Consider the following 26,532-nt stretch of genomic DNA (forward strand, 5'->3'; position numbering starts at 1 on the left):
ATTTTTTCGTAATAAGAATTTGTGTCCTTTTGTATATTGCCTCTATGTACCTTATGTTCATTTATTTCTGATGCCATTTTGTCCATGTAGATACCATAAAATGTGCTATTTTTTTCTGATGATATGCTACTCCAATTTGCCATTATTGCACTCCCTAAGCTAGGTACTATTGGTACTGACGTTTATGCTATTGTCTCATGAGATATTACTACTTTTTTTGTTAGGTTAGTCACTACTTGTATTTTACCAATGTTGCCATGCTTCAGTCATGCCCGGTCTGCCCCTGGGGTAGTTGAGTGGTCAGCGTGACGGAATGTCATACCTAGCGGCCCGGGTTCGATTCCCGGCTGGGTCGGGAATTTTCCCTGCTCAGGGACTGGTTGTCGTGTTGTCCATCTAATCGTCATTTCATCCCCATCGACACGCAAGTCGCAGAAGTGGCGTCAACTCGAAAGACTGGCACCAGGCGAACGGTCTACCCGACTTGAGGCCCTAGCCACACGGCATTTCCATTTCCATTCATGCCCCGTCTTGTGCTCTAATTTAATATGACTCTTGCGTAACTCATGCCCATTGCATATACTCATCCATTCTGTGTATTTTGCAGAACCAATGTACCGAAGTCTCATTGTATCCAAACGAGACATTGAGCTCATAAATAGAAGCACATGAAAGTGTGGAATGTGCCATATATAAAGGTCTGCAGACCCGCATTACATAGAAAGCATGACAAAAGCAACTTAGGTGGAATACTAAACACCATTGACACTTCTCACACTGTTTCCTGGCATGCCTTTATAAACATTTTCCTGTTAGTGCTCTAGGTAAATTAGGCAGATTGCCTATAAAGATTTAGGATTAAGGATATTTTTACCCACTTTTGTGTTAGATATAAGAGTATTGTTAGGATATTTAATGAGTGTTCGTGCCATGTGCTGCACAAAATTTTTGGAATCATGATGGAATATTGATATTCAGTGAGTGTTTATCCCCAGAGCTGCACTCCAATAATGAGGATTATATTGATGTATTGATGAATCTTGTATAATGATATTGTATTGTGTTAATACATATTTTGTGTATGTTGTGTCCTTTCTAGGAAAATCTGTCTTACCTTGTGACACATGATTGGAGATGTTTGTGGAAGGTTGTCACAGAAGCTTTACACCTAAAAAATTTTTTTCACCTTTCCTTATGAGACTGTATATGATAGTGTTCTTCCTTTTACAGTTTCTGGTTAGCTGGATTCGAATACTGTGATACACCAAAACTTCTTCGTGCAGCAACACTCCGTGCAGTGTTGAGCTTCACTCCAATAATCTACGTCTGCATCGACATCCATACTCCGCAAGCCACCTGACGGTGTGTGGTGGAGGGTACCTTGAGTACCTCTATCGGTTCTCCCTTCTATTCCAGTCTCGTATTGTTCGTGGAAAGAAGGATTGTCGGTATGCCTCTGTGTGGGCTCTAATCTCTCTGTTTTTATCCTCATGGTCTCTACGCGAGATATACGTAGGAGGGAGCAAAATACTGCTTGACTCCTCGGTGAAGGTATGTTCTCGAAACTTCAACAAAAGCCCGTACCGATCTACTGAGTGTCTCTCCTGCAGAGTCTTCCACTGGAATTTATCTGTCATCTGCGTAACGCTTTCGCGATTAGTAAATGATCCTGTAACGAAGCGCGCTGCTCTCCGTTGGATCTTTGTCTATCAACCCTATCTGGTACGGATCCCACACTGTTGATCAGTATTCAAGCAGTAGGCGAACAAGCGTACTGTAACCTACTTCCTTTGTTTTCGGACTGCATTTCCTTAGGATTCTTCCAATGAATCTCAGTCTGGCATCTGCTTTACCGACGATCAACTTTATATGATCATTCCATTTTAAATCACTCCTAACGCGTACTCCCAGATAATTTATGGAATTAACTGCTTCCACTTGCTGACCTGCTATATTGTAGCTAAATGATAAGGGATCTTTCTTTCTATGTATTCGCAGCACATTACATTTTATAAATGTGCCTATGGAACAATCTCAGTGTAATCACAGCTGTGTAGACGGCTACCGTTGAAAGCTGGCAACAGTGCTACGAGCCGTCAGGGATCACCACGGAACAATGCAAACGTGTGAACGCACCTTTTCAATGAGACGTTTGATGTTTGCCTATAGAACTTTGCTATTCACACTGCGCATGCGTACAGGGTAGTTTTTTCTTACCGTGCGTACCCCTCGCTCTTCTGACAGTGGACTTCTCATGGTGTGAGCATACTACCTTTAACTTACAGCGGAGGATACTTTTCAAGGTGATGATAATTTTAAAGTCATTTGTCCAAAGGAAGAATTTCGCATTCTGTACGTAATTAATTATCCTATTGTATTAAGCCTCTAGAAATTGCATAACTGGATGGTTAAAACAGCCGGTTAAATAGGTCATTGTACTTTTGCAGCACCAGTCCTCTGTTAGCTTTGGGATTTCGTACTTACAGGGAAACCTACCTAGAGAATACACTCCGATCTGATCGGCTTTGAGTACGTTGTAGTGTTGAGCAAAATAAGTGAGACAGATTTTGTTATATCTCTACGGACGGCCGTTAAAGAGGTGAAACACACTCAAAATTGAATTAAATATTTCTGAATGAATACCGTTGAAAGGGTAACACATATGGAAAAAAAATCAAATCAAAGTTCCATGGTTTTTAACGTACCGGTACGTTTCAATATTAATAGACTGATCCAATTTTTTTTTTCGAAATCCGTTCTCCTCCACTATTTTGTTTTTTATTTCGACGTTTGAGTAACAGAAAAACGTGTAGCAACACTAACACCAAATTCAATGGTAAAGGATGAGTGGTATTCCAAAGACGAATTTTTCAGAACTAAGCTAGAAATACCCATATATCAAAGTGCATTCAGCATTTTTTTGACCTGAACAATTTTGTGCCTTTCTCATTATTGTACACATTTACAATAATGTTACAACAGTATAGTACAAACAGTTTCAAATATAATATAATTAAATATGAAGAGGTTGCAAGTTGAAATAACAAAGAAACACCAAATGTAAAAATAAAACACAAATGCAACGTAAAATATTTTATATTCCATAAAATTAAAAGAATATATATAGAACATATTTATCTGGGAAAGACTTGTTAAACGACTTATCATGACAATTAGCACTGAAGCGGACAGATACCTGGCGCACATACAGCGATATAGAGATATTTCTAGCTCACTTATGACAAATGTGTCTTTGGAGTACAACTTCGCTATATACTACTGAATTTGGAATTAACGATGCTATACGTTTTGCTATTAGTCAAATGTCAAAACGAAAAACATAACAGTAAGGGGAGGGGGGGATTTTAAAAAAAATGTCTTTTTCGACAAATCGGGATAGCTGTTGTAGCGTACATTAAAAAGCATAGAACATTTATTTGAAATTTTTTTATGTCTGTTACCGTTTGGAGGGTATTCATTCAAAAATTTTAAATACAGTTTTTTCAAGGGGGATGTTTCACCTCCTTAACGGCCGGAAGGGCACGTACAAAAAGAGACGTGTCTCTTATTTTGCTCTACAGTACAACATATTCAAAGCTGATCGAAATCGAAGTATATCCCTTGGGTAGCTGTGAGATATAACACTGTATCGAATAAAACAGCGGAACTTCAGATGGTTGTCGTTTTTATACATGTGAGGGAAGTAACAAAAGTAGGATAGTGTGCTCAGCTAGCGAGGTACATTACCTCTCCCGTGTCTTCGCCGGAAGCTTCTATGGACAATCGCCGGCCCTCATCAAAGGAGCCGCCAGACCAGCAATGCCTCTCCGGGCACAACGCCTTTTCCGATGACGACAGCCGCAGCGTCATCTCCCTGAAAAATTAGGAAAAAATTACAGTGAAAAGTGGCAGACAAGAAACTGCAAACAAATGCAGTACTGTTGGAGACAGCTGATCAACTTCCAACGAAATTATCGCGAATAATGAAACTTCCTGGCAGATTAAAACTGTGTGCCGGACCGAGACTCGAACTCGGGACATTTGCCTTTCGCGGGCACGTGCTCTGCCAACTGAGCTACCCAAGCACGACTCACGCCCCGTCCTCACAGCTTTACTTTTGCCAGTACCTCGCCTCCTACCTTCCAAACTTTACAGAAGCTCTCCTGCTAACCTTGCAGAACTAGCATTCGTGAAAGAAAGGATATTGCGGAGACATGGCTTAGCCACAGCCTGAGGGATGTTTCCAGAATGGTAGAGCGCTTGCCCGCAAAAGGCAAAGGTCACGAATTCGAGTCTCGGTCCGGCACACAGTTTTAATCTGCCAGGAAGTTTCATATCAGCGCACTCTCCGCTGCAGAGTGAATATCTCATTCTGATCGCGAATAATGCTTGGTCCATTCATTTTACGAGGAAACATTCTTAAAAAGTTCTATTTACCGCGAATGAATCCTTCCATCGTCGGTTTACCCTCGCGGCTGCATCCAAAAGGCATTTCAGGGTTGTAATCGTTTGTTACGCCTCTCAGATCTTGTCATTCTTAATCTTCTTCTTTTTCTTGGTCACTTCCTGTTTTAGGCTATTTATTCCCTGTAACGATTCTCATCTTTTCCGTTGTTTTACGGGTTCTCATTTTCCTTCCTGTTTGTAGTTCTTTAGTCGCACTGCTAATCTTTCAGTACCCATTCTTTGCAAGTTTCCATTAGACCTTCTCTTGTTTTCTGTCGGGCTTCATATGTTAATTCAATTTCCGGCATAAAATTTATGGTTTTGTCCATTCTTGTACACACATTGAGACGTCGTAGAAGCCTCTTCGGACGGAGGACTGACTGCAGCTCGCCCACCAGTCAAGCCACTAGCGTGCCACTGCCATTTCACTGGTCACCTCCAGCGGCATCGTCATCGACGATTTCACCCATCCCACCTTGGCAAGTGCACCCTGCAGTCCGGAGAGGCAGATATATCCTTCACTCTCCGCTAGCCCGAGATCCCACCACAATGACTAGGGATCCACTCCCACTCAATCCGTGGCTTGGTGAGTCACACGTACCTGGGTCTGGAGCCACCTAATCAAACTGAAGAGACGTCACTGCCCTCTGGGCGTGACAGTACACGCCATTAAAAGTACCGAGCGAGACACCCATACCGACATTGCTCGGGATTAGACTGTGGAAAAACCGGTCGCTGGAAAATGGGGCCACAGACATGGTGTTCCCTCGCAGCACAGCCCTCCGCTGTGCCAGGCACCCTTCACTTTCGCTTTGGGTTGGGGGCTCTGAAGTCGATCAAGACAGGGGCAGATGTTATGCCAGTAAGACACAACTTCCCCTGTGCAATGCATGCTTTACTTTCGCTTTGAACTAGAGCTGTTTGAGAAGGGGAGGCTATGTATGACGTACCACTTCCCGAGAGGCAGCCTATTGTAGGGTCCTGCTGTAACCCCGTATCACTATGCCTGTGAATCAACCTTCATCACAGTATGCCCGCGCCAGCCAAGGCCTAGACCAAGGCAAGCAACAAGCACAGCACTCTAAAGGACCAGAGAGCAGCAACCGTCAAGACAAGTATCCCACCACTCATCTAACAGCTGTGGCTCACCTGAAGAGCAGTATACTGTATACCCACCGAGATAGCTGCAAGCTTTAGCACGCTGGTTGTGGCATTCGTGGGAGGCGTGCTGGACCTGAATCAAATCCACCAGACATTAACGACAAGGGACGGCGTGCTGGCGAGCCTGGATGTGACTTTTGGGCGGTTTTCCACAGCAGTCTCTCTGAGTACCTGGCTGGTACCCACATCCTGCCTCAATTACATGCTTCGCATACATTTCGGAAACGTTCTCACACTTTCACGTGGATAACACTAGACGCAAACAGATGGGGTATCTGCTATCGAGCGGCGCGGGTTTCGAATGGCGCCAGACGGCATGGCCCTCGATTACCACTAGAGGTCTCCGCAGCTGTCACGCAGTAAGCCGTGGCTGTGCGCGCTCCTGGCCTGTGTACAATGTGAGGGCGCCACTGTGGAGCACGTGGTCCCAGCGGCCAATAGCGACGTACCCTACCATGTATTTAAGCATCTGCGTTTCACTCAGCGAGGGGGTCTGGACACCTCCACCATACTCCACACCTATAAATCCCTCATCCGCCCTATCCTTTGTTACGCCCATCCGGCCTGGATCTCCGCCCCCCTACCTTTTATAAATCCCTTCAGATCCTTGAACGCCATGCTCTCCGCCTCGCCTATTGCATCCGTCTCACCTCCCCCACGCGGATCCTGTACAATCTCATTCCATTCCCCCACCTCCTCCTTTTCCTTGAAAGGATACGGATCCTGTACACCTCCCGCAAACTTGATCCTCCTCACCCGCTTGTCTCGCCTATCCTCTCCCGACCCTGCCCGCTGCCGCGCCTGTATTCCCACGTCCCACCTGGTCTCCATCTCTCCACCCTCCTTACCCTCTCCTAAGGTGGCTTCCGCTGGCTCCCCCTCCCCCTCCTACCAACTTTGATCCTCCCTCCCTTCTCCTGTGTCTGTTCCTTTGGGCACCCTCCCTCCCTCCTCCCTTTCTCCCCACTCCTCCCCCGGGCCTCCCCTCCCCTGTCCCTCTACTCCTCCTCCCATCTCCTCAGCCATTGGAATCTTTGTTTTCCCCTCTCTACCCCACCCCCCCTCACCCTTCTTCCCCTCTCTTCTCACTTTCGCGCGCCGGAGATCATCGCCATCAGTTTCTCGTGTGTGTGCCATCGTGCTTGTGGTTTAGTGTTCTTCGCCGTCACGCTCCTTTGTTCACCTGTACCGTCTACGTCGTCAGTGTTTGTATGCAGTGCCAACAGTTTTTTAGCATGTTTTTCGTCGAGTGTGAACGGCTTCGTGTTATTTGTTTCTGTGTCTCCTGTTTTTCGCCCGCCACTTTGTTCAGTATCTTATGTGTCTTCTTTGTATTTTCATTGTCAGACTTGTGGCGGAAGAACAGCGTAGTATGCTGCTGCCAGCTCACCTTATGTAAAGGTGTTTAAATAACGATAAAGGAAAAAAAACATCAGCGAGTTAGGCTGATATTTGAGTGAGTCTCTCGATATCTCGCTTACAGACATCGTGTTTACTTTGCTTGTTTCCGTGTCCGAGTGGACGTTGTTGATTTCGTGAGGTTTTCGCTTGTGACCCAGTTGCTTCTTGCGTTTTGCTGTTCTTGGTGTCTCGCTCGGTCGTCTGTCGTTGTGTGTGTCCATCCTTCCTCGTTCATCCGTCTTGTTTGTTCACAGGCCGCTCCCAGTCGGTCGCACCGCGCTTTCGTTCATGGCAACCCCACGACCGTTCCGGTCACGGCTACAACAGGGTACACAATTTCCGTCCTTGGGAGGGGGTAGTGGGTGGGGATGGCGGTGATAGGGTGGTGACAGGAAGAGAATCGGCACCCTCTTCCTCTGACATAGACAAATCCAGATTATCATGCCATGAATGTAGGGAATAAAGCCCCCAAAAAAGAAGGATCTGCGGATGGAACATCTCCCGAGCTTCGATACGTAATAGACGCAGTGCCACCACTAGGTAGCAGGCGTATCAGAACATGGCGTATAATGGAGAAATTTTTGCATTTTATGTCCCTGAATTAGCTAAACGTGAGTCAACTGTGACGGCCCAGCGACGATTTCGTATCAGATTTCAGGTAAAATGTCCAACATACAAAACAGTGCTGGGTGGTATAAGACATTGCGTGAGACTGGCTGGTTATGTGGTGCAGAAAAAACAAACTAGCAGGGGCCGTCAGCAGTGAAAGTGGAGCTTGTTGAGGAACACGAAGAAATCGACGACCCGTGCGAGCAGAGAACTACAGAAGCCCCTGCCAGGTATTTGACGTGTTCTACGCAAATGCCCGTGTGTGAAAAATACCGGCTGCAGCTGTTACTTACGCTAACTACTAGCGACAGTGACATTTGCAATGATATGAAGCAGCTACTGGAGGATGACTGTTTTCGCAGTGGCCACACCATCACCTTACTTAAATACTTATGATTTATTCCTACAGGATTATGTCGAATATCGTAAGTTCCTGCCTCTGCTGCCAGTTAATTTAGACGACTGGCAAGAAAGGATGACTAATGTGCTCGCTGATATCGACAGTGACGTATTGAGACATGTAGGGCAAGAATTTGTCTATCGTTGTGACATTTGGTAGGTCACAAATGATGCCCATATTGAACACCTGTAATTTGAGTTAAAAAACTGGAGAGATGCCCTATCCACTGATATGAATCTGCTTTCTCTATTTCTTGTAGTTTTAACAAGGTAGACTTCTGAAACCCAGAGGTACTTACGGATAACCCTATATTTGTTTCTTATTTTAGTAATTCATGCAAGACAGTTTCATTGTAATATTATTGTCTTGTTCAGCGATTGGTGTACGAAAAAACCATGCTGCAATTACAACTGCTGTACCAGGAAGGATAGCAAATAACTAAATTTTAGTTATTGTGCACTTATAGTACAGTCAGTAGAATACATAATCAAATTTGTAGGTGATTTTGCGCGCTGTACAGGATGCGAAATCCAGTTCTGCCAGAAAGGACTGCCACCACAGAACAAACTTCACATGGCATCGTGGCGAACTGAGCTTGCGTGACGGATATGGAAATATTATTCCATCCCGCTTCAACTCTATTCTAGAGTTCTCATCAATCCTAGTGCCTGGTGACTGATGGTGTGCCAATCTCTTGGCAACTCATCACCAAATGTTTTCAGGGGATCAGAGCTCTGGAGAATGTGGTGGCCAGTGCAACAGATGAACATCTTCTTTATTGAGTTGGGTCAAGACAGCATATACAGGGTGAGTCACCTAACATTACCGCTGGATATATTTCTTAAACCACATCAAATACTGACGAATCGATTCAACAGACCGAACGTGAGGAGAGGGGCTAGTGTAATTGGTTAATACAAACCATTAAAAAATGCACGGAATTATGTTTTTTAACACAAACCTACTTTTTTTTTTTTTTAATGGAACCCCGTTAGTTTTGTTAGCACATCTGAACATATAAACAAATACGTAATCAGTGCCGTTTGTTGCATTGTAAAATGATAATTACATCCGGAGATATTGTAACCTAAAGTTGACGCTTGAGTACCACTCCTCCGCTGTTCAATCGTGTGTATCGGAGAGCACCGAATTACGTAGGGATCCAGAGGGAACGGTGATGGACCTTAGGTACAGAAGAGACTGGAACAGCACATTACGTCCAAATGCTAACACCTTTTTATAGGTCTTTTTCAGTGACGCACATGTACATTACCATGAGGGGTGAGGTACACGCACACACGTGGTTTCCGTTTTCAATTACGGAGTGGAATAGAGTGTGTCCCGACATGTCAGGCCAATAGATGTTCAATGTGGTGGCCAACATTTGCTGCACACAATTGAAATCTCTGGCGTAATGAATGTCGGGCCGGCCGCGGTGGCCGTGCGGTTCTAGGCGCTGCAGTCCGGAACCGCGGACTGCTACGGTCGCAGGTTCGAATCCTGCCTCGGGCATGGATGTGTGTGATGTCCTTAGGTTAGTTGGGTTTAAGTAGTTCTAAGTTCTAGGGGACTGATGACCTAAGATGTTAAGTCCCATAGTGCTCAGAGCCATTTGAACCATTTTTTGAATGTCGTACACGCCGCGGTACATCTGGTGTAATGTTGCTGCAGGCTGCCACAATACGTTGTTTCATATCCTCTGGGGTTGTAGGCACATCACGGTACACACTCTCCTTTAACGTACCCCACAGAAAGAAGTCCAGAGGTGTACGATCAGGAGAACGGGCTGGCCAATTTATGCGTCCTCCACGTCCTATGAAACGCCCGTCGAACATCCTGTCAAGGGTCAGCCTAGTGTTAATTGCGGAATGAGCAGATGCACCATCATGCTGATACCACATACGTCGACGCGTTTCCAGTGGGACATTTTCGAGCAACGTTGGCAGATCATTCTGTAGAAACGCGATGTATGTTGCAGCTGTTTGGGCCCCTGCAATGAAGTGAGGATCAATGAGGTGGTCGCCAATGATTCCGCACCATGCATTTACAGTCCACGGTCGCTGTCGCTCTACCTGTCTGAGCCAGCGAGGATTGTCCACGGACCAGTAATGCATGTTCCGTAGATTCAATGCCCCGTGGTTTGTGAAACCCGCTTCATCGGTAAACAGGTAGAACTGCAACGAATTCTCTGTTAATGCCCATTGACAGAATTGCACTAGATGATTAAAGTCATCACCACGCAATTGCTGATGTAGCGACACATGAAACGGGTGAAAGCAGTGACGATGCAGTATGCGCGTGACACTACTTTGACTCAGTCCACCGGCTCTCACAATGTCCCGTGTACTCATGTGTGGGTTCATGGCAACAGCAGCTAACACACCAACTGCACCCGCTTCTCCTGTGACGGGCCTGTTACGGACCCGTTTGCGTGCCCGACCATACCTGTTGCATAAAGTTGGCGGTAAATTTTTTGCAATCTGCGGCACGTTGGATGCTGTCTGCCCGGGTACCGTTCTGCATACACCCTGCGGGCTTCAGCTGCATTTCGTCGACACTCGCCATAGATGAGTATCATCTCCGCCTTTTCAGAGTTCGAATACACCATGGTCACAGTTCCTACAACACTACACTATCACAGACGTCTGGTAACACGGTGTACTACAGTTGGTCTGCGTGCGGAGACGAATGCAGAATAACAACAGCAGCAAGCGCTACATGCGGACACTGCGACAGCTAGACCAAACCACAACAGTACACTACAGCCACACTCGTAAACACGGTCGTCATGGTAAACATGTCCCTGCAGATGATGCTCGCCGACCGTGGCCCGTGTTTGTTACAACACGCAACTGAATGCCGGAGGTTTCAAGCGTCAATTTTAGGTTACAATATCTCCGGATGTAATTAACATTGTACAATGGAACAAACGGCACTGATTACGTATTTGTTTATATGTTAAAATGTGCTAGCAAAACTAACGTGGCTCCATTTAAAAAAACGTAGGTTTGTGTTAAAAAACATACTTCCGTGCATTTTTGTATGGTTTGTATTAAACAATTACACTAGCCCCTCTCCTCACGTTCGGTCTGTGGAATCGGTTCGTCAGTATTTGATGTGGTTTACGAAATATATCCAGCGGTAACGTTAGGTGACTCACCTGTATATAACGTTACAGAGACTTTGAACACATGGTACAGCCACTGGCCCCAACACGTCAGGAACGTAGTGGCTGCTGTCCCAATTAATACACTCATGCTCATAAATTAAGGATAATGCTGATACATGGTGAAACAACGCCGTGGTGGGCAGTTTGCGGGTGTGTTGGTGCACGTCAGAGTACCGTGCAGCGAGTAATTATGCAGACGTTTTCAGACGAGCTAATGGTGACTGTGTGTTGAAAATGGCTCAAAGAACACATATTGATGACGTTATGAGGGGTAGAATACTAGTGCGACTGGAGGCTGGTCAAACACAGCACGTCGTAGCACGGGTCCTCCGTGTGCCACAAAGTGTGATCTCAAGATTATGGAAACGATTCCTGCACACAGGAAACGTGTCCAGGCGCTATAGTACGAGACGTCCACAGTGTACAATATTACAAGAAGACCGATATTTCACCATCAGTGCTCGCACCTGGCCATGGAGTACTGCAAGTAGCCTTGCTCGGGACCTTACCGTAGCCACTGCAACAGTTGTCTCCAGACACACAGTCTACAGACGACTGAACGGACATGGTTCATTCGCCCGGAGACCTGGAAGGTGTATTCCACTGACCCCTGGTCACAGGAGAGCCCGTAAGGCCTGGTGTCAAGAACACAGTACATGGTCATTTTAACAGTGGTCCCAGGTTATGTTCACTGATGAGTCCAGATATAGTCTGAACAGTGATTCTCGCCGGGTTTTCATCCGGTGTGAACCAGGAACCAGATACTAACCCTATAATGTCCTTGAAAGGAACATGTATGGAGGTCGTGGTTTGATAATGTGGGGTGGGATTATGACTGGTGCACGTACACGCCTTCATGTCTTTGACAGAGGAACTGTAACAGGTCAGGTGTATTGGGATGTCATTTTGCACCAGTATGTCCGCCTTTTTAGGGGTGCAGTGGTACCCACCTTCCACCTGATGGATGATAACGCACGGCCCCACCGAGGTGCCATTGTGGAGGAGTACCTTGAACCAGAAGATATCAGGCGAATGGAGTGGCTTGCCTGTTCTCCAGACCTAAACAGAATCGAGCACGTCTCAGATGCTCTCGGTCGACGTATCACTACACATCTTCAAACCCCCAGGACACTTCAGGAGCTCCAACAGGCACTGGTGCAAGAATGGGAAGCTATACCCTAGCAGCTGCTCGACCACCTGTTGCAGAGTATGCCAAACCATTGTGCGGCCTTTGTACATGTGCATGGTGATCATATCCCATATTGATGTCCTGGTACAGGCAGGAAACAGTGGTGTTTTGTACCACATGTGTTTCGGGACGGTTTTCTCAACTTATCACCAATACCGTAGCACTACAGATCTGTGTCATATGTGTTCCCTATGTGCCAATGGTATTAGCGCCAGTTTTGTGTAGTGCCACGTTATGTGGCGCCACATTCTGCAATTATCCTTAATTTATGAGCATGAGTGTAGCTACCTGAACAAGATGTGATCGTATGGTGTACCCAATGGCATCCTGTACCACCACACCATCAATCTAAGTTATGAGCTCCTGTTGCAATGACGAATGCAAGCTGGCAGCGTTTGTTCTCTGCACACGGATGTATCTATCGTGACGCTGTACACAGGACTACAACTCCCGTGTAGAGCATTGTCGATGGGCGCAACACTGTCGACGCACCCTCTGTGCTGGTTCATCAAAGAAGTCACAAATCTGTTGGCTGTGCTAGTTTCCCATAGTGCTTACTACATCGTCACACAGATACTTGGCTTCCTGCAAACAAACCCATTTTCAGATTCAACATACATTACTGGCCATTAAAATTGCTACACCACGAAGATGACGTGCTACAGAAGCGAAATTTAACCGACAGGAAGGAGATGCTATGGTATGCAAATGATTAGCTTTTCAGAGCATTCACGCAATGTTGGCGCCGGTGGCGACACCTACAACGTGCTGACATGAGGAAAGTTTACAACCGATTTCTCATACACAAACAGCAGTTGACCGGCGTTGCCTGGTGAAACGTTCTTGTGATGCCTCGTGTAAGGAGGAGAAATGCGTACCATAACGTTTCCGACTTTGATAAAGGTCGGATTGTAGCCTATCGCGATTGCGGTTTATCGTATCGCGACATTGCAGCTCGCGTTGGTCGAGATCCAATGACTGTTAGCAGAATATGGAATCGGTGGGTTCAGGAGGGTAATACGGAACACCGTGCTTGATCCCAACGGCATCGTATCACTAGAACTTGAGATGACAGGCATCTTATCCGCATGGCTATAACGGATCGTGCAACCACGTGTCGATCCCTGAGTCAACAGATGGGGACGTTTGCAAGACAACAACCATCTGCACGAACAGTTCGACGATGTTTGCAGCAGCATGGACTAACAGCTCGCAGACCATGGCTGCGATTACTCTTGACGCTGCATCACAGACAGGAGCGCCTGCGATGGCGTACTCAACGACGAACCTGGGTGCACGAATGACAAAACGTCATTTTTTAGGATGAATCCAGGTTCTGTTTACAGCATCATGATGGTCGCATCCGTGTTTGGTGACATTGCGGTGAACGCACAGTGGAAGCGTGTATTCGTCATCGCCATACTGGCGTATCACCCGTCGTGATGGTATGGTGTGCCATTGGTTACACGTCTCAATCATCTCTTGTTGACATTGACGGCACTTTGAACAGTGGACGTTACATTTCAGATGTGTTACGACCCGTGGCTCTACCCTTCATTCGATCCCTGCGAAACCCTACATTTCAACAGGATAATGCACGACCACATGTTGCAGGTCCTGTACGGGCCTTTCTGGATACAGGAAATGTTCGACTGCTGCCCTGGCCAGCACATTCTCCAGATCTCCCACCAATTGAAAACGTCTGGTCAATGGTGCCCGAGCAACTGTCTCGTCACAACACGCCAGTTACTACTCTTGATGAACTGTGGTATCGTGTTGAAGCTGCATGGGCAGCTGTACCTGTACACGCCATCCAAGCTCTGTTTGACTCAATGCCCAGGCGTATCAAGGCCGTTATTACGGCCAGATGTGGTTGTTCTGGGTACTGATTTCTCAGGATCTATGCACCCAAATTGCGAGAAAATGTAATCACATGTCAGTTCTAGTATAATATATTTGTCCAATGAATACCCGTTTATCATCTGCGTTTCTTCTTGGTGTAGCAATTTTAATGGCCAGTAGTGTATATGGCGGGCATCTGCGATCCTGTTGGGCAGAGTGTCCTCTTGGGCCCTAATCGCATGGAATTGTTGTGGTCCTACATAACGATAAATAAGGACCTCTTGAACTCATAAATTCTATATCTGCTTGGTAGTCACGGGACCACAACCTACACGAATAGCAATACAGCATAACGATTAACTGGAACAACTTGAGGAACTTCAGTTGTCGGGACCATGCTGGGCTTGTTACTGGCACAGGAGGTATGGAATCCAGTTAATTTTGTATCGCTGCATACGATTCTGTTCATTGCACATGAAAAAGGTTGTGGACGGCAGGTTAGGTTTGGAGCCTGAAGATGAAACTATTTGGGGTCGAAACTGGTAGTATGTATTAAATACACTACTGGCCATTAAAATTGCTACACAAAGAAGAAATGCAGCTGATAAACGGATATACATTGGATAAATATATTAAACTAGAACTGACATGTGATTACATTTTCACGCAATTTCGGTGCATAGATCATGAGAAATCAGTACCCAGAACAACCACCTCTGGCCGTAATAACTGCCTTGATACGCCTGGGCATTGAGTCAAACAGAGCTTGGGTGGCGTGTACAGGTACAGCTGCCCATGCAGCTTCAACACGATACCACAGTTCATCAAGATTAGTAACTGGCGGCCACCATTGACCAGACGTTTTCAATTGGTCAATGTGCTGGCCAGGGCAGCAGTCGAACATTTTTCTGTATCCAGAAAGGTCCGTCCAAGACCTGCAACATGTGGTCGTGCATTATCGTGCTGAAATGTAGGGTTTCGCAGGGATCGAATGAAGGGTAGAGACGCGGGTCGTAACACATCTGAAATGTGACGTCCACTGTTCAAAGTGCCGTCAATGCGAACAAAAGGTGACCGAGACGTGTAACCAATGGCACCCCATACCATTACGCCAGTGATACGCCAGTATGGCGATGACGAACACAAGCTTGCAATGTGCGATCACCGCGATGACACCAAACACGGATGCGACCATCATGATGCTGTAAACAGAACCTGAATTCATCCTAAAAAATGACGTTTTGCCATTCGTGCACCCAGGTTAGTCGTTGAGTACACCATCGTAGGCGCTCCCGTCTGTGATACAGCGGCAAGGGTAACCGCAGCCACGGTCTCCGAGCTGATAGTCTATGCTGCTCCAAACGTGGTTGAACTGTTCCTGCAGATGGTTGTTGTCTTGCAAACGTCCCCATCTGTTGACTCAGGGATCGAGATGTGGCTGCACGATCCGCTACAGCCATGCCTGTCACCTCGACTGCTAGTGATACGAGGCTGTTGGGATCCAGCATGGCGTTCCGTATTACCCTCCTGAACCCACCGATTCCGTATTCTGCTAACAGTCATTGGATGTCGACCGACGCGAGCAGCAATGTCGCGATGCGATAAACCGCAATCGCGATAGGCTACAATCCGACCTTTATCAAAGTCGGAAACGTGATGGTACCCATTTCCCCTCCTTACACGAGGCATCACAACAACGTTTCACCAAGCAACGCTGGTTAACTGCTGTTTGTGTATGAGAAATCGGTTGTAAACTTTCCTCATGTCAGCACTTTGTAGGTGTCGCCACCGGGGCCAACCTTGTGCGAATGCTCTGGAAAGCTAATCATTTGCATATCACAGCATCTTCTTCCTGTCGGTTAAATTTCTGTAGCACGTCATCTTCGTGGTGTAGCAATTTCAATGGCCAGTAGTGTAGAATAAACGACATTGGATTCAAATACAACCGCCGGTTTTGTTGCGATTATTCAAGTACTTTATGTCCGGCTGCAGTTCCACTTCCCACGATGGATTACCAGAGACTGTGTAATGTATGGCGTAAGGGGGGCGGCGACGTACCTGGCGGAGTCGAGGCTCTCCGAGGAGGAGGAGGTGGAGGCGGGCAGCTGTGAGACGCGTGTGCGCGCGCGCTTGGGGCTCTGCTTGCGTCGCTCCCTCAGCGGCACGTCCAGCAGCTCCGGCAGCGGGCTCTTGGCGCGCGGCGGCAGCGACGGCAGCGGCTGCGCCAGCGGCTGCGCGGGCGACGTCGAGCAGCCCGGCTGGGCGCCGCTGCGGTGCCGGTGGCGGCGACCACCGGATCTGTCGCGACAACATCGGCTGCACCCACGTCCACGTCACACGAGCAACGTCATGTTTCTTTGCTCTTGCTCTCGTCTTGATGCCATCAGCCAGAGAAGTGGTCCGATGGAGTTGTCAAGGCTACTGCAAACTCGTGGAACAAAATATTAGTCTTATGGTTAAAAGAGCACACTGGTCGCTTTGGAGCGCCATAGATGCTCTATAACTGGTACCGAGTGAGGCAGTCATATGATTCTCCACTGCTAACGCAACTGTTGTATAGAGTATCTGATCAAAAGTATCCAGTGTGCTGTCATAAGCTTGCGTCAGCACACTGTGCGGGGTAAAGGTTGCGAGAAGAGGCCAATGACAGACTCGCAGGAAACGGGCCGCCAACGCCCTCTCGGCCGCCTGTATTTAGATCGCCACAATGGAATCTAAGGCCAGCCTGTCACACCGAGTGAGTTCCAGTCTGTTATCCAACGAGTCACTGAGTCGTAGTGGCAGTCACAGCCTCTAGCTCAGAATCAGGCAGAACATAGCGACCTGAGTAGTGTATATCGCGGTCTTGTACTTGACCAGCAGTAAGGCTAACGTTGACTATTACAGAGAGCTTGTTTCACACAACAACTAGCTTAAGTTAAGTACATTTCTTAGTCTTAGGAATAAAGAACCCAGTTCATATATGCGTGCGTTTTGTGTTATAGAAAGACGATAGTGGCCTCCAATCAACATCCTATCCTTACTTCCCTTGGTACAAGCCTACAAGAGACAACGAGACGACATACGTTCAAGACACCTGTATGTAGTGGGGAACCGACGCCTGGACGCTCTGGTGGTAAGCCTGGAAGTATAAAAGGAGACGAGGAGTACTGTATTGTCGCTAGAGAAGTAACAGCAGGAAAAAGGATCGGTCAGGAGAGCTCGGTAACTTCGAATGATGATTACTCATTTAATGTCACTTGAATAAAAAATCCGTCAGACACATTTGTACCCTTCCTAAGCTGCCCAAGTCGACTGTTATGACTGTGAAGTGTAAACGCGAAGGGAGAACCACCGCTAAACACAGTCCATCCAGAACTCACGGTTGGACACGGACCGTCGAGCATTGCGGAGGGTGCTTGGAAAAAATCGCGGGATATCAGCGGAAGAAAAGTGCTACTAGTAGTCCAGCGAGGACAATGATTATGTGCACGGAGTTAAAAAGAAGGGGATACAAGAAGGGGATACAATGGTCGAGCAGCACTTCATAAGCCGCACTTATCTGTAGTCGTTGCTAAGCAACACTTGAGCTGGTATAGAGAGCGAGGCCATTGGACAGTGGATGACTGGCACACCTGGTTTGAAGTGATGAATCGCGTTGCAGCCCGAAGCAGCAGCTTGGGTTCGACAAAGGCCTGGAGTCATCATGTGAAGTGCCAACAGTGATGTCCTCTTACTGCACCTCGGGAAACATTAAAGACAGACGGGTATAGACACATTTAATAGCATTGTGTACTGTGTACAATGGAGGAAAACTTCGGAGGCGATGATTTTATTACAACGAAAATGTTCGCTGTCACAAAGCAGCATCCGTGAGGTGATGGTCTGTAACTGGTTTCGGCTCTTGAGGAAGAATGGCCTGTCCTTTCTCTGCAGGCATTCAGGCAAAGTCATTGAAAGACTCCCCAGCAGAGTTCAAACAGTCGTAAAGGTGGACACGCCCCACGTTAACGTCAACTAATAGGTATCTGGATACTTTTGATCAGATTATGTGGCAGCCAGTCGCTTGTAAGGGATTAACACAGAAAGATGCCGTGAACGAGTTGTCGTGTTGGGAGGTACCTGTGGACCACACCGTGAATTGAGTTGCCCAATTGTTGGTTATCAATGTTGACTACCCATTTTGTCTAGAAAAGAATGGTGTGACACTTGTAGCCGTGTAACACGGAGTGACGACAGTGGTCGTAAACAGATCCTAGGTTACAAGAACCAGAGATGTGTGTGACGTGTTACCGACAACAAACGGTTGCAAACCCCAAAGTAATTGCTGCTTCAATGAATGGAGGTCACTACAACTAGTTTCTGAGTGACCATCGCAAAGGGAATTGCATGGAATGGACATCTGAAGTCGGGTCATCGTTAAAGGCCCATAAACTTGCATGTTTTCAGTGGGGCTAACAACACAGAAACTGGACTGTAACTAACTGGTAGAGTGTGGGGTGGTTCGACGGGTGACTGGTTTGTTTCTCTTCAAATAATGCAAGGCGATGAACGCACAAACCGCTCAATGAAGCTTTTAACTCGCAGGGCGTAGAAAAGGTAGTTTAGGGTGGAAGTAGTTTTGTGATGTTTCGTACCTGGGTCAACTTTTTCAGTTTACTATCAACGTGAACCAGGATTACATTACATTACATTAATACTTATTCCATAGATCAGGAATACGACATTTCGTAATGATGTGGAACATGTTAGTTTAACGTAAGTTTTCTTTACACGATGTAATTTTTTTTTACAATTACTGCTTCATATGTAGAAATTCATCTACCCAGTAGGTTTTGTCTTTCAGAAATTATTTTAATTTATTTTCAAATTCTGATTGGCTATCTGTCAGACTGTTAATGCTATTTCGTAAATAACCAAAGGTTTCTGTCGCAGCGTAATTCACCTCTTTCTGTGTCTAAGTCAGACTTAACCCAGAATAGTGAAGATCGTCCTTTCTTCTAGTGTTGTACCTATGCACTATGCTGTTATTTTTGAACTGGGATGGATTATTAGTAACAAATTTCGTTAGTGAATATATGTATTGCGAAGGTACTTGAATATCCCGAGTTTCTTAAATAAATGTCTGCAAGATGATCTTGGGTGGGCTACAGCTGTTATTCTGATTACTGGCTTTTGTGCAATGAATACTTTTTCTCTTAATGACGAATTATCCCAAAATATGATGCCAAATGAAAGCAGTGAATGAAAATAGGCATAGTAGGCTAATTTACTGATATGTTTACCACCAAAATTCGCTATAACCCTAATAGCACATGTAGCTGAACCAAAACGTTTCAGCACATCAATGTGTTTCTTCCCACCCAGAAATTTTGAATATTCTGCCTTAGTAACAGACTTCTGGTCAAAATCTGTATTTATCAATGGTGTTATGCCGTTTACTGTACCGAACTGTGTATACTGTGTTGTCACAAAATTTAATGAGAGTCCCTTTGCAGAGAACCACTTAAGAATTTTCTGAAAGACATGATTTACAATTTCCTTAGCCGTATCTTGTTTATTGTGTGTGATTATTGTACTTATATCATCAGCTGAAAGAACTAGCTTTGCTTCTTCGTGGATATACAGGGTGGTCCACTGATAGTGACCGGGCCAAATGTCTCACTAAATAAGCATCAAACGAAAAAACTACAAAGAACGAAACTCATCTAGCTTGAAGGGGGAAACCAGATGGCGCTATGGTTGGCCCGCTGGATGGCGCTGCCATAGGTCAAACGGATATCAACTGCGTTTTTTTTAAAATAGGAACCCCCATTTTTATTACATATTCGTGCAGTACGTAAAGAAATATGAATGTTTTAGTTGGACCACTTTCTTCGCTTTTTGATAGATGGCGCTGTAATAGTCACAAACGTATAAGTACGTGGTATCACGTAACATTCCGCCAGTGCGGATGGTATTTGCTTCGCGATACATTACCCGTGTTAAAATGGACCGTTTACCAATTGCGGAAAAGGTCGATATCGTGTTGATGTATGGCTATTGTGATCAAAATACCCTACGGGCGTGTGCTATGTATGCTGCTCGGTATCCTGGACGACATCATCAAAGTGTCCGGACCGTTCGCCGTATAGTTACGTTATTTAGGGAAACAGGAAGTGTTCAGCCACATGTGAAACGTCAACCACGACCTGCAACAAATGATGATGCCCAAGTAAGTGTTTTAGCTTCTGTCGTGGCTAATCCGCACATCAGTAGCAGACAAACTGCGCGAGAATCGGGAATCTCAAAAACGTCGGTGTTGAGAATGCTACATCAACATCAATTGCACCCGTACCATATTTCTATGCACCAGGAATTGCATGGCGACGACTTTGAACGTCGTGTACAGTTCTCGCACTGGGCACAAGAGAAATTACTGGACGATGACAGATTTTTTGCACGCGTTCTATTTAACGACGAAGCGTCATTCACCAACAGTGGTATCGTAAAACAGCATAATATGCACTATTGAGCAACGGGAAATCCACGATGGCTGCGACAAGTGGAACGTCAGCAACCTTGGCAGGTTAATGAATGGTGCGGCATTATGGGAGGAAGGATAATAGGCCCCCATTTTATCGATGACAATCTAAATGGTGCAATGTATGCTGATTTCCTACGTTATGTTCTACCGATGTTACTACGTGATGTTTCACTGCATGATAGAGTGGCGATGTTCTTCCAACATGATGGATGTCCGGCACATAGCTCGCGTGTGGTTGAAGTGGTATCGAATAGCATATTTCATGACAGGTGGATTGGTCGTCGAAGCACCATACCATGGCCCGCACGTTCACCGGATCTGACGTCCTCCGATTTCTTTTTGTGGGGAAAGTTGAAGGATATTTGCTATCGTGATCCACCGACAACGCCTGACAACATGCGTCAGCGCAATGCATGTGCGAACATTTCCGAAGGCGAACTACTCTCTGTTGAGAGGAATGTCGTTACACGAATTGCAAAATGCATTGAGGTTGACGGACATCATTCTGAGCATTTATTGCATTAATATGGTATTTAAAGGTAATCACGCTGTAACAGCATGCGTTCTCAGAAGTGATACGTTCACAAAGGTACATGTATCACATTGGATGAACCGAAATAAAATGTTCAAACGTACCTATGTTCTGAATTTTAATCTAAAAAACCTACCTGTTACCAACTGTTCGTCTAAAACTGTGAGCCATATGTTTGTGACTATTACAGCGCCATCAGTCACAAAGCGAAAAAAGTGGTCCAACTCAAACATTCATATTTCTTTGCGTACTACACGAATATGTAATAAAAAAGTATAAGTTTCTATTTAAAAAAACGCAGTTGATATCTGTTTGACCAATGGCAGCGCCATCTAGCGGGCCAACCATAGCGCCATCTGGTTTCCCTCTTCAAGCTAGACAAGTTTCGTTCTTTGTAGTTTTTCCGTTTGACGCTTATTTCGTGAGATATTTGGCCTGGTCACGATCAATGGCCACCCTGTAGAGTGGCAAGCCATTAATGTACCAGGTGATCAAAAAGTCACTATAAATTTGAAAACTGAATAAATCACGGAATACTGTAGATAGAGGGGTACAAATTGACACACATGCTTGGAATGACATGGGGTTTTATTAGAACCAAAAAATACAAAAGTTCAAAAAATGTCCGACAGATGGCGCTTCATCTGATCAGGATATCAATAATTAGCATAACAAAGTAAGACAAAGCAAAGACGATGGTCTTTACAGGAAATGCTCAATATGTCCACCATCATTCCTCAAGAATAGCTGTAGTCGAGGAATAATGTTGCGAACAGCACTGTAAAGCATGTCCGGAGTTATGGTGAGACATTGGTGTCGGATGTTGTCTTTCAGCATCCCTAAAGATGTTGGTCGACCACGATACAGTTGCGACTTCAGGTAACCCCAAAGCCAATAATCGCACGGACTGAGGTCTGGGGACCTTGGAGGCCAACCATGACAAAAGTGGCGGCTGAGCACACGATCATCACCAAACGACGCGCGCAAGAGATCTTTCACGCGTCTAGCGATATGGGGTGGAGCGCCATCCGGCATAAACATCGTACGTTCCAGCAGGTGTTTATCAGGCAGGCTGGAGATGATGCGATTCTGTAACATATCGGCGTACCTCTCACCCGTCACGGTAGAAGTTTTGCTGTCCAGCGCCACTCGTCGGACATTTTGTGAACTTTGCTTTTTTTTTTGGTTCTAATAAAACACCATGTTATTCCAAGCATATGTGTCAATTTTTACGTTTCTATCTACATTATTCCGTGGTTTATTAAGTTTTCAAATTTATACTGACTTTTTGATCACCCGGTATATTAAGAACAATATGGGACCTAAGACTGAACCCTGTGGGACACCTTTCTTGAAGACTTCCCAGTTAGAAGAATCTGCTGATTTTTGCAGACCATCAGTACTGTTAATTTCAACCTCCTGCGTTCTTCCAGTTTAATACGAATTAAAACATTTGTGCACTGTCCCAGACTACAGTTTTATCCCCGCACACATCCCTCCACTATCAAACCGACTGTTGCCTGGTGCCGTGTGGCTGTGTACTGACCTCCTGGGGCGCAGCTCTGAGGCGTGCGCGCCGGCCGTGGCGCACTCGTAGAGGCCGTCCGAATCGCCGCGCGTCAGCCTGGCGATTCCGGAGCCCACGAGGCCGAGGGCGAGGCTGTTGGCGGCCTTCTCGCTGAGCGGGCTGTCGCTGCGCGAGCTGACGGGCGACGGCGACTGCTCCTGGCCGTGCACCACGATGCTGGGCAGCTGCAGCGACGACCGGCTCGCGCTCAGCCCCAGCAGCGTCTTCCCGGACTCCACCAGCTCCTTCCCGATGAACACCTGCCGGTACCACCAGACTCAGTGTCGTTGGCCTTACAAATAGGGTGGACAGAAATTTGGAAACACCAAAAAGGAAACACATTACCATACCCAATTTTGTATTGGAGGACCACTGACATTCAAAACAGCTTCCAGTTTTCTCTGAAAACAGGCCCTGGTTTACAAGAGAATCATATACCACTGTTGCTGCGAAATATCGGCAAGTTCAAGCAACGGTGATGAAGATGGATAGCGATCAGGCATCCTTCTCTCCAAAGTGGACTGCAGACTCTGAGGTCCGATGATTATGGTGGCGAGGGGAAATGCGACAATTCATCCTCGTGCTCGCAAATTTAGTTCTGGGTGATGCGAGTGTGTGGACAGAGGCCCTGTCACCTTGGAACATAGAATCACCAATGGGCAACGAGCATTGTGTCACAAGGTGGATCTGATCAACCAAAATGGTCACATAATGCTCTGCAGCAATTCGACCTTGCAGAGTAACCATGAGGGCCTATAGAATACCACGATATGGCTGCCGAAATCATCACTGAGCCGCCCGGAGTGGCAGAGCGGTTCTAGCGCTGCAGTCTGGAACCGCGCGACCGCTACGATCGCAGGTTCGAATCCTGCCTTGGGCATGGATGTGTGTGATGTCCTTAGGTTAGTTAGGTTTAAGTAGTTCTAAGTTCTAGGGGACTGATGACCTCAGAATTTAAGTCCCATAGTGCTCAGAGCCATTTGAACCATTTGAATCATCACTGAACTGAAATGATAATTAAATGGACACCTTAGCTGCAAACAGGCTTTGATGTACTTCATTGGGGACACGTTGAAAATGTGTGCCCCGACCAGGACTCGAACCTGGGATCTCCTGCTCACATGGCAGACGCTCTATCCATCTGAGCCACCGCCGGCACAGAGGATAGTGCGTCTGCAGGGACTTATCCCTTGCACGCTCCCCGTGAGATCCACATTCCCAACATGTTCACACTACTACATTCGCACTATCCTCTGTGCCCGCGGTGGCTCAGATGGATAGAGCGTCTGCCATGTAAGCAGGAGATCCCGGGTTCGAGTCCCGGTCGGGGCACACATTTTCAACATGTCCCCAATGAAGTACATCAACGCCTGTTTGCAGCTAGGGTGTCCATTTAATTATCATTTCATTTCTAGCAAAGCTGCATGGTCATCGACGGTATCTGTTCTTTCGTGAACAGATACTACCGTTCATACATCACTGAACTACCACCATGTTCAGTCATAGGACGTAAACTCTGCCAGAAGTTGGAAGCAGTGCATAACAAGATTCATTCGACCCAATAGTTTTCCTCCACTGCTCCATACCCTCCCGCCGGAGGTTCGAGTCCGCCCTCTGGCATAAGTTAGTGTAAGTAGTGTGTAAGTCTAGGGACTTCAGCAGTTTAGTCCCTTAGGAATTCACATACATTTGAACATTTGAGCTCCATAGTCCAGAATTTATTGCTCCAGCGCCACGGTTTCCTGTTACTGCATTTTCACCACTGATGAGTGGTTTTGGAATTCCAGTTCGCCTTGGATTCCCATCCCCTTTGTGTTGTTTTGGTGGTGACAGGGTTCGCGAGAGCGACATCCAGTTCTGCACTGACTTCTCCAGCTGTCGTCCTTTTATTTCGTGTCACAATCCTCTTTAGAGTCCGTCCGTCATGACCACTCAACACATTTTCGTTTGTGTTGTGACTTAGCGAACGTCGCTTTTCGTTTTTCTATGCATGCAATATAAATTTTCAGCACGATACGTCTTTTAAACACCAAACACTTCGCCGGCCGTAGTGGCCGAGCGGTTCTAGGCACTTCAGTCCGGAACCGCGCGACTGCTACGGTCGCAGGTTCGAATCCTGCCTCGGGCATGGATGGGTGTGATGTCCTTAGGTTAGTTAGTTTTAAGTAGTTCTAAGTTCTAGGGGACTGATGACCCCAGATGTTAAGTCCCATAGTGCTCAGAGCCATTTTAAACCAAACACTTCGGCTATCTAGGTCAGCGATTCTCAGCCTGTGGTGCGCGTCGCCGTAGGAAGGCTTGATAACTCTATATGCACGACACGAGGTTACCGCAAAGATAAAAATTGAATTCAAAAACCGATTAATTTACCGAAGAAAAGCGAAGTAAAACACATTCTGACATAATACAAAATTAAAATTCTCATTTACACTGATATTATGCACTATAAATAGAACTGAATCGCTATTGCTCAATGAATTTAATAATTAATTATTCAGTTCAACATTAAATACAAGTTTAGTAATTATTAGTGTCATCCTTGGACCTGGTTTACAGGGAAAAGGTTTTCGAAGGCAGTAGCCATGCTACTTTCCCTCTTCCCCCCAACTTTCCCCCGAGGTGATCCATCAACTTTTCACCTGCTACGTTTGAGACAAACGGCAGACGATAGCTATCGATTTTGGGTTTGCCAATGTAACGGATGAATGTTGCGAAATAGCAAAGAATTTACTTACTATTGGTATGAAACTTTCTGGCAGATTAAAACTGTATGCCCGACCGAGACTCGAACTCGGGACCTTTGCCTTTCGCGGGCAAGTGCTCTACCATCTGAGCTACCGAAGCACGACTCACGCCCGGTCCTCACAGGGCCTCACAGGAGCGGGCGTGAGTCGTGCTTGGGTAGCTCAGATGGGCACAGTCTGCCTTCGGCAGGGCAACAGAGCGGACGCGTACGTGTTGACTTCGTGCGGCGCGCGAGCTCGCCTTGTTTACTTCTGACGGCCGTTGCTTCAGTGCCGGCTTACCTTGTACGATCCATGGCGAACCGTTACCGTAAATCAACACTCCGATTTACTTTCTGCAACGATTATGCCCGACCCAAAGCACTTGAGGTAGAGCGTTTTCTGCGAGAGGAAGTGAAGATCCCGGCGACCGATATTATCGGCATACATTTGTCCATCGTGAGCAGCACGGTCTATGTGAAAATCATTAACGACGCGGCGTGCGAACGCATACTACGTGAGACCAAACAGGGGCTCCGCTTCTGTCACGCTGATGGCAATGTGGGGGAGGTAACCGTCGACCACGCAGGCTTAGGTATGCGAACGATACGCATTTTCGAATTGCCATTCGAACTTCCAGCTGAGGAAGTCGTCGCGGCACTACGCCCATACGGTATAGTCCACGGCCACACTGCGGAGAAGTGGACACAGTTTCGGACGTATCCTGTCCTAAACGGGGTCCGACGGGTCACCATAGATCTCCGAAGCCACGTCCCGTCCTACTCACAGATCGGCGGATGCCGTGCCATAATTATATACGATGGCCAGCCTCGGACCTGTTCCGGGTGCGGCAAAGAAGGCCACCTTGGATCCGAATGCCTACAACGGCGTATTACGCAACTTCCAGCTGCCGAAAAACCACCCACGTCGCAACCTACAGTGCTACCGGTGACCTATGCCGCTGCTCTGGCTTCTCCTACCACTTTGC

The 26,532-nt window shown here is 46.5% G+C and overlaps 1 protein-coding gene and 1 non-coding gene across 2 annotated transcripts in view; one reads left to right on the forward strand and one right to left on the reverse strand.

The window, feature by feature from the left end:
• The window catches only part of LOC126252230 (uncharacterized), a 596,261-nt gene that overhangs the window by 43,671 nt on the left and 526,058 nt on the right, over nucleotides 1–26,532 (reverse strand). Inside the window, exons 27-29 of the mRNA XM_049953102.1 lie at nucleotides 22,801–23,081; nucleotides 16,276–16,515; nucleotides 3,748–3,874 (exon numbers count right to left, since the gene is read on the reverse strand). Coding sequence (XP_049809059.1) covers nucleotides 3,748–3,874; nucleotides 16,276–16,515; nucleotides 22,801–23,081 — 648 coding nt within the window. The remainder of the gene's footprint in view (nucleotides 1–3,747; nucleotides 3,875–16,275; nucleotides 16,516–22,800; nucleotides 23,082–26,532) is intronic.
• On the forward strand, nucleotides 24,079–24,153 carry Trnat-ugu (transfer RNA threonine (anticodon UGU)). Its single transcript has one exon. It is a non-coding gene; the product is annotated as a tRNA-Thr (tRNA).

This window comes from Schistocerca nitens, chromosome 4 (assembly GCF_023898315.1).
Source record: "Schistocerca nitens isolate TAMUIC-IGC-003100 chromosome 4, iqSchNite1.1, whole genome shotgun sequence".
NCBI classification, from domain to species: Eukaryota; Metazoa; Arthropoda; class Insecta; order Orthoptera; family Acrididae; genus Schistocerca; species Schistocerca nitens.